At 47.8% G+C, this 12,005-nt stretch overlaps 1 protein-coding gene across 1 annotated transcript; it reads right to left on the bottom strand.

The window, feature by feature from the left end:
- Window positions 1-9,164: 9,164 nt before the first annotated feature.
- LOC108855899 (uncharacterized) lies at window positions 9,165-11,706 on the bottom strand. Its single transcript, XM_018629828.2, has one exon. It carries the CDS (start codon window positions 11,523-11,525, stop codon window positions 9,327-9,329), a length of 2,199 nt encoding a protein of 732 aa, XP_018485330.2. The 5' UTR covers window positions 11,526-11,706; the 3' UTR covers window positions 9,165-9,326.
- Window positions 11,707-12,005: the final 299 nt, after the last annotated feature.

The following is a 12,005-nucleotide window of genomic DNA, read 5'->3' as shown; positions in this document are numbered from 1 at the left end:
ACCGTCCTGCAAAATCCCAACAGAGCCGGCCGGCTGACCAAGTGGGCAATCGAACTGAGTGAGCTTGACATTACGTACAAATGTCGAACAGCCGCCAAATCTCAAGTCCTCGCCGACTTCCTTGTCGAGCTCACGCCAGATCTTGCACAAGACCTCGACGTCCCGAGTCCCAATTGGATTCTTCATGTCGATGGATCATCGACGAGTAAAGGATCCGGTGCTGGGGTCCAGCTTCAATCGCCAACAGGAGAACTCATCCGCCAGTCTTTCAGTTTCGGCTTCCCGGCTTCTAACAACGAGGCAGAATATGAATCGTTGATCGCCGGTCTTCGTCTCGCCCGAGCCGTCAAAGCCAAACGCTTGAGTGCTTATTGCGACTCGCAGCTCGTCGCTAGCCAGTTTAGCGGTGACTACGATGCTCGCAATGATAGAATGGATGCGTATCTCCGAGTAGTTCAGGAGCTTGCTAGGGAATTCGATTTCTTCGAACTCACCAAGGTTCCTCGCGGAGAGAACGTTTGCGCCGATGCCTTAGCCGCACTCGGGAGCAAACTAAACGACCAGGTCAAAAGGACGATACCCATACATCGGATTGATCGACCAAGCATCAATTTTTCCTCCGACGAAAGCTCTCCCATCGCCCCAATCTTTGCAACAACTCGACGATCCACCACCGATCAAACCGAAACCGAGATGCCGGATCAAGCCGACACCGAGATGCCCGATCATGACAATACCCCAGTCGATTGGCGAGCCGAGTTCCTAGATTATCTCGTACGAGAAGAACTGCCGAACGATAAGTGGGCAGCGAGACGCCTGAAGAGACGCAGCGCCCACTACGTCGTCATGAACGACGAACTCCACCGAGTGACCGCGAATAAGGTTCTCTTAAAGTGCATCCAGGGCGATGAAGTACGCCGAGTAATGGCTGAAACTCACGACGGAGCAGGAGGAAACCACTCGGGAGGCCGAGCACTCGCCCTCAAGGTTCGAAGCTTGGGATTCTTTTGGCCGTCTATGAACACTGACTGCGAGGCATACGCTCGTCGGTGCGACAAATGCCAGCGTCATGCCCCGAGCATCCACAGTCCCACTGAGCTGTTGCGGACATCTGCTGCCCCTTATCCGTTCATGAGGTGGGGGATGGACATCATCGGGCCAATGCCGAACTCACGCCAACGTCGTTTCATCCTGGTCCTCACCGATTACTTCACTAAATGGATTGAAGCTGAAGCATTCTCTCAGGTAACGGACAAGGAAGTCCGCACTTTCGTCTGGAAGAACATCATTTGCCGTCATGGTTTGCCATACGAGATCATAACGGACAATGGCTCTCAGTTCATGTCCGGAAACTTCAAAGAGTTCTGCAACAAGTGGAATATCCGCCTAAGCCCTTCGACTCCTCGCTACCCGCAAGGAAACGGACAGGCGGAATCCTCCAACAAAATTATCATCGATGGAATCAAGAAGCGACTCGACCTCAAGAAAGGCCATTGGGCCGACGAGCTGGACGGCGTCCTCTGGTCGCACCGAACGACTCCCCGCGGTGCGACCAAATCCACCCCTTTCTCTCTTGCTTACGGGATGGAAGCAATAGCCCCCGCCGAAGTTAATGTGACGAGTCTTCGGCGCGCCAAGATGCCGCAGTTCGTCGAGCTTAATCAAGATATGCTCCTCGATGCCCTTGATGAACTCGAGGAAAAACGCGACCAGGCGCTTCTTCGGATCCAAAACTACCAGAACCAAATCGAGAGCTATTATAATAAGAAGGTGAAAGCGCGCCCTCTCGAGCTCGGCGACCTCGTGCTCCGTAAAGTTTTCGACAACACGAAGGAGCTTAACGCTGGAAAGTTAGGGACCAACTGGGAAGGACCTTATAAGATCACTCGAGTCATTCGACCAGGCGTCTACCGACTCGAGACTTCCCGCGGAGAGGCAGTCCCACGAGCCTGGAACTCGATGCATCTTCGCCTCTTCTACCAATAGAAGCGCCTCATCTTTTTCTCCCAGCGAACGACCAGCAGGTCACTGTTCGCTAAAAAAAAAAAAAAAAAAAAAAAAAAAAAAAACCGAGTAGATGCACCTAACCGTCACTTCTACTCGTCCGAGTGAATGCGCTACTACAGCCACTTTCACTCGGTCAAACGAACTACGAAAGGCTTGATCCTCATCCGAGGTACGTAGGCATCCCTTCACAGGGTCCAGCCCCAATCAAAACAAAGTCCAAACTTTTTATTAGAATGACCAACAGTCACCTTTCCCCGAACAAACGATGCCAGCCCCTTCATCAAGCGGAGCACGAGCACTCGCCCAGCTAAATCGGCTGAGCCTTGATCAGGTATCAGCCGAAGGGAATAACAGCCTTGCGTCACCTGTGCGTCGTGCATTGACCGGCTATCCAATGGAAATTTCAGACCAAGTCTGATCGAAGGACGACGGTTTGGCCGACCAATAGTTCTCTCGATCACTGCACTGCGTCTTGAAACCTTTTCCTCGGGAATTCGGTAGAACGATTAGAGTCTCTTTGTATTTACTTGAACGTTAGACTTGTAAAAGCTTCGTTGGATAAATAAGAATGCGAACGAGCGACCATCTCTAATCACTCTTCTATCTGAAAAGGAGGGAACTCGCTGGCAAATGCGAGCAACCATCCGGACTATTCCGTTTCTCGGTTATAGACAAGTGAAAAATGATTTATATATTTCTAAGTTAAGCGACTTACGGAAATATATAAAGAAACACTTAAGTCTGATAAAACCAAAAGAAAATAATTCATACATCAAAGGCTTAACGCCGAGAAACAAGGTCTTAAACAAACAAGGCCAAACGGCCGAACAACGAGTACAACAAACATGTATAATCATCCCTCAGCAGGGGGATCTCTCTTCTCAGGAGGACCCGAGCTGGAGACGTTGCCGGTGCTTTGACCCTTACTTGATGGAGAGGCAAGCCTGATCTCACGGTTCGGATCCGAAAAGCCTTCACTCGCGTCAGGATCGGAAGCCCCAAGGGACGAACTGTCGGAGATCATAATCAACTTCTCCGGGACACCGGCATCAGGCGCCTTCGGGTCCGCTTCAACGGCGTTCTTGTCTGAAACTGGCGCAGCCTCTTTGATAGGAAGAGTGGCGTCGGGACGAGCAGGAGACTGTACCGTGTCGAGGAGGTCCCTGATAAATCCGTCACTCGGAGATCGGAACGCTGCCGCGGCTTCAGAATCGATCAGCTCAAGGTTCGACCCATGCTTGTCGACCTTCTCGAGGATTTCATCGATCACGAACCGAGACTTCAGTACCAAAGGAGACAAGGTTAGATCCGAGTCCGGAATCACGCCTACCTCCAGACGAGTCGTCTCCCCATCATAGTATTTCTCCAAGTCGGCGTACGTATCGATGGTCTCCTGAGGGATATCCTTCCCCGATTCCTTCAAAGCCTCAAGGCAGTCTCGCATCCCGCGCGCTTGACCAAGCATACACCGCGAGTCCTCGAACTCATCACGGCGCTTCTCTCGGTCCTGAATATTCTTGAAGCGTCGGGAGCATTTTCCGGTCATTGCCGCCATCACGCGGATTCGCTCATGAGTGACCTCAAGTTTGCGAGATTCCCTCAGGCGATCCATCTCCCAGGAGAAATCCAAAGCAGAAGCCACCACCTCCTTCTCGAGAGTCGCGTTCTTGCCTTGCAAGTCGGCGTTTCTCTTCCGCAACTCGGCTTTCTCTTCCTCCGCCTTTTTTACCAGGTCCCGAGCAGACGCCAATTCGGTCGCCATGATTCCCCTCTGTTCGTCGAGCTCCTTCCTCAGCGCTTCTCCTTGAGCAACCGCTTCGTCCTTTGCACGGACTGCATCCTTCAAAGCCCGAGTCGCGCGTTTTTGGCTCCTCTTCTGCTTGTCAATCAACTCAAACGCTCCTCTCAGCTCTTCCTCACTAAGACGTTCCAGTCTCCGAGGCTCTACACGACAAACCACGTAGCGTCAGCAAATGAATAAGAAGAAAAAGAGATAAAGTCAGAAACCCGGCTTACCATGATGGAGGTACGGGAGGCGAACTTGTACTCCTCCTTGAAGATCAAGTCCTTGACCGGCGGCAGCTCGCCCCGATCTCCCCTGAACAGACGAACCAGGCGACCGCACTCCTGTTCGTCATGCGCTAGCGGGACCTCGCGGTCGTAAGAGAAAGAAACCCTGTCTGGACAACTCTTCTTTGTCTTCTTCCTCTTCTTTGAGACAGCAACGGTCCCTTCAGCAACCTGAGGAGCGGGTTCCTCCGGCACGACCTCACGCCCCGGGCCCAGCGACTCCCCGGAACGGGTGGCATCCACCTCCTCGTCGTTCAGCTCCTCAGAAGAGCCTCGAGGAACCATTTCGGCGGCTCTCTTCTTCCTCTTCCTCTTCTTGTCCTTCTTCTTGGCCTTTGGAGAGACCACCGGAAGTTCTTCGTCGCGGCTGCCCGCAGGCTGTGATTCGGGGACAACCTCATCTTTGGAACCACCGCTCGGTTCCAGGTCCTTGAGCTCGCCTTCCTCAACAGACGAGGATCGGATCGCAGAAGAATCACCCCTTGCCTTCTTCCTTCTCCCCTCTGATCCAGAATGCCCTTGGGGAGAGGAAGCCCCAACGTTCGCTTCCTCGACAGCCGCGCCCTCCTCTTCGCGCTGTCTCTTCTTGTTGGTTTTTCTAACCAACTGAGCCTCAGCGTCCGACTCAGTCGCGCTCGGATCTCCTAAATTGGGCGAGCCCGCGGTATCGGGCTGGGATTTCTTTGCGGAGCCGACTTTCTTCGCAACCACCAAACTCAAATTTGGTATAGTCCTCATCGCTCTTGCTCGGTTTATCTCCCTCTGCTCGGCCGAATTGAACAAATTGACCCTCTTCGTCTTGTTCGTGACAATGGGGATCGTGTCTGACTGCCAAACCTCTGCGATGAGTAAAAGCGAAATTAGATTCCGTATCAAAGGAACGCGTCGAGCAAAGGAAAGCGTGAAAGGAAGGACTTACGTTGGCTAATCCACCCAATCGATCGACGGATCCTCTGATAGGAGAACTTATCCCAATGATCCTGCTTCTGCAATGCGATCAAACGAGCACTCTCCAAAAAGTCCTCCTCGTACTCGGTGGTGTTCGGAAGAGCAACTGCAAAGAAAGACAAACGGGAGTTAGACCACAAGAAACGGAAAATAAAACTGACGGGTGGGGTGGTTTATACCCATCTCTCGGGCCCATAAAACACGATAGCCGGTCCTCAGCGGCTCCTCGAACGCAGCCCTGTCAGATTTGATGTAGAAGTAGGACCGCTGCCAGTTGTTCGTCTTATTGGGGTAGCCGGTCACCACGTTATAGTTGGGGCGGATCTTCAGCGAAATCAGTCCGCCCTTTATCTTCGCTGACACTAATTCCTCGAAAGCTCGGACGTTGAGAGGAACACCGGCTTCCGCTCCGATAATCGTCAGTGCGACGGCCAGCCGCCACGCACCATTCAGAAATTGACTAAGGGCGGCTCCTCGGCGCATCGCAAACGCAGTGACGATTCGAGGAATCGGAAACCACAGCTTCGTGTCGCCCTCAAAGTACGACTCGTAGACGCATTGGTAGCCTTTCGGAGGAGACCAGGGCCGCTGGTCGCTCTTCGGGATTATAAACGTAACCCCCGCTGCGTCGCGAGCCCGTAGGAGTCTTGTCACCGACTCGACGGTCGACTTCGTCTTCTCGACACCCCGCCAGTCCTGGCCTTCGACGACCGAAGGACGCACGCGCTCCCGATCAAGCGGAGGTTGCTTCTCGAAGATGTTCCCCGGATAAAAGCTTATCGGAATCATCTGATCGTCAACATGATCACGACCGTCGTCGTCCTTCCGCGATTGCACCCTCGATTCCGAAATAAGGACGCGCTGCGCACGACTCAAGTTCTCTGTATCCATCATCGCCTCGCGATGAACCGCCTCTTGGCTTCCTTCAGAACCACGGACCGTCTCTAAGTCGTCACCAGATCCCGACGAGGCCTCACGCATCTTCCCCTTTTGTTCTCGAGAAAGTCTCTTACTTGTCGACATTACCGAGTAAACGATAAAACGAGAGCAGAAGAAAGAGAGAGAAGCGACTTAGAGAGAGAGAGAGAAAGTACCTGAAGATTGCGGAAGAATGAGAGATCTGAAGGAAGATCTCTTATTTATAGGGAAGGGGACGCGCGCCCAACGAGGCGTCATAATTAGCCCTAAACGGGCCTAAATGGGCCTCTAGACGGGCTCGCGCGTCGGTCTCAAGCGCGACCTTTCGGTTTTCCGGTCCGAAACCTAACGACGCTTCGGCTTCCCGATCCAAAACCTAGTAACGGTTCAGCTCCCTCACTACAATTGGCGACGGTTCGACGTCGTATCACGAATCGAATGCGATCAGACCCCCGGTTTGGAAAGACCGTTGTTCGGCATCAATCCAGACGATTTATACCGAACAGCGGAAGTTCTTTTCTCCAAACAATTTTTGGCGGAGCCGTCAAAATCAACAACGAGTCTCCTGTTCTTCGAGCCCTAAAACAACTAGCTCACAGCGATCGTTTACTCGACCGACTATGAACTAGGGGGGGACTTATTGTTGGGGATGGATTGTCACCACCCACAAGGCCCAGCGAACAGGAGGCCCATTACCATCAAGGAGGGAGCGGTCGGCTCGGCGTCGGCTCCTCGACTGACCCCGACTCGGCTCGTGACTACTTTAGCTAGAGGACGAGCAGCCGAAGCGAGCAACCAAACAGCTCGGGCCGAGCAGTCATCCCGATTGGGCCTGTACATCGAAAAGCCCATGACCAAAGGGAAGCGAATTAGGTCGAGACTAACCAACCTAGGAGACTATATAAGGAGTTGAGGACAAGAAGGAAGGGTATCACCACTTAGACACACAGACTTGCGGCTAGATTAGGGTTTTCCATTATTCTCTTTGTATCTCGCCGCTCTCTCTTGTACTTCCGGCTAGGAGCTTACCGAGCATCGACTAGCCGGTTTTCTTACTCTTGTACCCTCGTTATTCTGACTCTAATAAAACGTCTCCGTTCATCCCACTCTTGAGTTCTTCTATTTTCTGTTGACCAAACTCACCTTAAACAAAGAGCTCAAAGCATTTTTATATCAAACTTTTGTTCCACCAAATGCTACATTCTCTTTTGTTTTTGCTGAGTGTAAGTCCTTAGAGCATCAATATTGGAGCTGTCTTTAAGGGAGAAGGAAAGAGGACCGAGGCAAAAAGTGAGGGGAAAACCCTTGTATAAGAGCAGCTTTTATACAGTCCTTACACATTCATGACCAAAAAAAAAAAAAAGATTGGGGACTTTGATGGAGGGACACCAATAATGATGGTCTTATACTAGCCAAACATGTAAAGAGAATGCAAACAAAACACCGAGAGACCATACTTATCTCTGTGCATTCTGCGTTTGCTATAGGAAATAAATGATTCTCCTTGCTTCCACCCTCTCCAAAGCTCAGTAGCCAGTGTATTTATTACCTGAATGCTAACTTGTGTTAATCACTTTTCTCAACATTAACACAATACCTAGGGACTGGTAAAGGAACAAAGTTTCTCCATGCCTTTGTATTGGCATGAAGCTCTAATATTTTGGCTGTGGGACCTCTCCATTAGGGACCAAACTGAATCGCTGAAGCTATCATCTTCTCCCATACTTTGACTAGTTTTGAGTTTGTTTAAGAAGACTTATGCTCTCTTTGTTCTTAGCTCATAGCTTTGTTCAAAAGGTACAAACAAAACAGTCTGCAAAAGATACTAAGAATGAAAACCAAAAGATACTAAAGCAAAATACCACAAAGGTAAGATTGATCTCTGATATTGAACTTGCATTTGTGTCTGCTTCTTTCTTTGTCTACCCAAAACATGACCTAGACTAAACGAGCTGATGCAACTTTCCACTGTTTCCATAGCTTTCCCTGCTTTCAACTATACCACTCTTTTCTGTACTTTCATAATACGCTCCTCCATACCATTTTCCATCTGTTGAGCAAACTCTGTTTAACTAAGTCATTACCAATAACATCTTCATCATTCCTCTTCCTAAGTCCCTAACTGCTCCTTGGAAGTGTCCTCACTTCTGAGATCATTATCTTGAGGCAAACAGTCCTGTCGCTTTCCTGGTCTTCCTCTTCTTCCTTTCCAGGTCATGCCAAAGAGCTAATCTTGGACCACCCTCTAGCATTGGTTTAGGAAGCTGTAGTTCCATGAACCTCTCCCATATCCAAACTTGAACCAGCTTGAACAAGGCACACAGATCAATCTTGAAGGGAATAGACAGCTCTAATGTGGTTTCTCAAGAGACTTAGCTCTGCATACAAGTAGAAAGAACAGCTGGAGCAATAGCAATCCTCCTACCACTTGAAAGATGAACAGCGATTGGCAAAACAGCTTCGTCCATGTGATAATATTGTGTCGGAAACACAAAGTAGCTAACCCACAAGGCAAGAAAAGACACATGCTCAAGCTCATGACCAGTGTCCATGAATTAGACACCCACGTTACTTGGTTTGCACTAAACCCTTTCTCCATTCTTAATCTGCACACACATTTTTCTCCAGTTTTTTTTTGTCATCTTCTCCTCTTGGCTCTCAAGTCTTGCAAAATACGGCAAACCCAAAACAAAAAAAAACCCTAACAGCACCAACACATCCTCTAACGTTATGGTTGCTTCACCCCAAGAGAAAACAAAAGAGTTGGTTCTAGGACTAGGACCCCACTTCTCAGCAACAGCGAGAATTAGAGACGGGTCCTTGTGGATTTTTTTGGTGGATGCAATGATATAATCGAAAATCCCAGCCTTTCTCCAGGTGTGTTTGTGCTTGTTAGACAGTTTATGAGCCCAAAACATGAAGTATTTGGTAGCATGTCTCCACCCATAGTAGTTAACAGTCATAGACTTTGAGGCATGAGAAGAAGCTGAGTGGCTTTGACGAGGAAGAGCAAGTTTGGATTCATCAGTGGAGGTGAGACAACGAAGTCGAGTGTTCTCAGAGGCAGCCATGAGTTCTTCAAATGCTGGAGATCACACAGAGAAACAAAGGAGGTTAAGAGAAAATAACAAGTCTATACAGAAGCGCAGAGAATCTTATGCATGAATGTTTATTTTCAACAGATGAAGCAGTGCCTTTTTAGGTATAAAAGGTCTCATCAATAAACACAAAAAAAAGATTCATTTAACATTTTTATTAAATATTTCAAATACTAAAGTAAATACACACAAATAACATCATAAAGCTAAGTTAAAGTTCACAGGATTATGCAAAAGAGCAAAAGATTGATATGTGACTTTGTTATCTTCTTTCAGATCATAAGGTTAAGCAGAAACTCCAGTTTGGATATGGTTTCTTTTGGTTATCCAATTTCTAATCGTTTCCAAAGTCTTCTCCACCTTCATAAAACGTGCCTCTAGATTAAGTGCTATCTCCTCTGTTGTAAGCTTTCTCTGTTTCAGTCTTTCACTTTCTTCCTTCTCATTGAATCTCTGCTTTTTTCCTTCTTCAAGAAGCAAACACTCTACTTCCTTGGTTCCATCATCGACCAAAGTCTTCCTCTTCTCTGGATTGTTTCTTCCATTTACATAAACACATGTTTGTCCTGCCTCTGGTGGTGTCTCCTCTGCTTTGCTTCTAGTTTCTTCTTCAGCTTTCTCTTCATTCCTTTTCTTTACTTCTTGTCGTCCTACAGTTTCGTCATCACCAGAAGCAAGCTCTTGACAAATCCTTGAATCAGTGTTACCCTCCTTGTCTCTCCTTATTCCAAGTGATCCAGGAGCATCACCTCCGGTTTTCTTTCTAGATTTGACCAGCTGAGAAATAGTAATATCATCATAAGAACCCATACGATTCTCATCATCATCATCCTCATCCTCACGAGCTCGCTTGCCTCTCTTGTCTTTCAAATGCTCACTTGTCCTCTTCGCTAACTCCTTGTGAAACAACTCACTAAGTGGTACATCTACTGAAACTGATGCACCACAATCACTAGTCTTGTTTTTCTTTATCTCAGATCCCATACAACTCGCTATTCTACTTTTCCTAGAACGTTTGAACTTTGCAGGAAACCCTCCTCCCAACTTCTGAAGAACTTGACTTAGTGGCAGTACATCAGGAGATGCATCTTCATCAACTGTATTTCTTGCGTTACAAGTTTCATTTGAGTCCTCCAAACCAAGAAAGTCTGAAACTGATTTCACCCACCAGTCTCGGTATCTTGTAGTAACAGAACCTCTAGCAAGACGAGAAGGCATGTATAGCTTCAAACCCACAAGAGACTTATTGTAATCATCCCATGCTCCCTTTTCTGTGAAGCTGCTATGATGAGTAACCAAACCAGGAAGATCTTGACTAAACCCAAACTGCATCGCCACTCGATTCGGATAGTAATCCTCTACAAAACCAATCCCAACAAGCTGAGAACTCCTCACACATCTAGCAAAGGTGACAAACTCATCATCAAGACTGTTATCAACAGTCACCCACATAGCTTCCTCAACGTAAAGCCTAAGAGGGTTCCAGTTATTTAAAGGTTTAGTATAGGGACGCCAATCAAAATCATCAAAACTAAAACCCTCATCACTGCCACATCTCTGTTTCAGTAAGCTCCATTGAGCAATCCTAGGTTCTCCCTTTGGTATCTCTCCAGCTTGTGGTCTTATGTTCTTGAATCTCTCCCATGTCCATACTTGGACTAACTTCAACAGAGACATGGCAATGAACTTTTGATGATCAGACTCATCTCCTGTAATGGCACAGATTCGACCTAAATCTCTGTACAATCCAGCCAGAACAGCAGGAGCAAGAGCAATCCTTTCACCCCTAGCTAAACGGACAGCAGTTGGCAACACATGTCTTGAAATAGAAGGACGAGACTTGTGTGGAAACACAAAATGAGAAAGCCACATGGCGAGAAAAGCTTCATGCTCCAACGAATCATCTCTGTCTTTGAAACTTGAAGTCCATTGCACTTGGCTCACGCGGCAACCACTGATCCAGTTCCCTATAATCTTTGCCCTTGCTTTCTCTAGCTTATCCACGGCAACTCTCATCTCCGAGCTTTCTAAAGGAGCAAGAACAGAGGAACCCAAAACTGAAAACCCTAGAAGCACCATCACATCCTCTAACGTAACCGTTGCTTCGCCCCAAGGGAAGACGAATGATTTGGTCTCAGGACACCATTTCTCAACTAGGGCTTGAATCAGAGACGGGTTTTCATGGATTCTGTAAGTAGACGCCTTGATTGCTTCAAAGATGCCAGCTTTTCTCCAAGTGGGTTCGTGCAAAGCTTCCATCTTTCGAGTCCAGGATATGAAATTAGGGTTTGGAAAACGAAACCCATTAGCGGAATTACCCAAAGACAGAACCTTCAGCCGGTCTGATGATGATGAAGAAACAGAGACACGTTGACGAGGAGGAAGCTCAGCTACAGGACCATCGATGGAGGTTACGTAAGGTTTTAGGAAATGGGTTTTCATCAGGCAGCAAGGACCTCTCGTTTTTTCTACACTCGAATCCATAGGAAGATGAAAGTTGTTACCTTTCTCTTTTCTCTACACTTTGATCTTAAGTTTTCTTCTTTCTCTTTTTTTCTTTGAATGTTTAATGTTTGAAATTTGGCAGTGAATGCTGAAATGATGATCTCTCTCTCTCTCTCTCTCTCTCTCTCTCTCTCTCTCTCTCTAGGTAATGGAGCTGGAGGGAGCAGCTTCCGTATATGGTAACTTAAAAGGAACAACACAAAAGAAAAGATCATCTCTTTCAAACGGGAACAGTTGATTTATAAACCGAATAAATTGGTTCAGTTAGTTCATCGTTAGATCTTCAGTACCTTATCAACTCCGGTTTGGATATTTTCCGGTTCAGTTTTATAAGTTGGGTTCATGTTCAACCTTTTAAGCCTCAGGGCTTTAAAACACTCTTGGCGTACCCTATTTTGAAAGCACACATATAATCATGGTCAAAGTAACAGAGATGCAGCTTTTGCCCATAACCAGAAG

The sequence above is a fragment of the Raphanus sativus genome, chromosome 1 (assembly GCF_000801105.2).
Source record: "Raphanus sativus cultivar WK10039 chromosome 1, ASM80110v3, whole genome shotgun sequence".
In the NCBI taxonomy this organism is placed as follows: Eukaryota; Viridiplantae; Streptophyta; class Magnoliopsida; order Brassicales; family Brassicaceae; genus Raphanus; species Raphanus sativus.
Note: the sequence above shows the minus strand (reverse complement) of the source record. Positions and strands in the feature narration are given on the sequence as shown.

What these genes read in the sequence shown, in the direction of transcription:
- LOC108855899 (XM_018629828.2), bottom strand. Translation starts at nt 11,525, where the DNA reads ATGGATTCGAGTGTAGAAAAAACGAGAGGTCCTTGCTGCCTGATGAAA.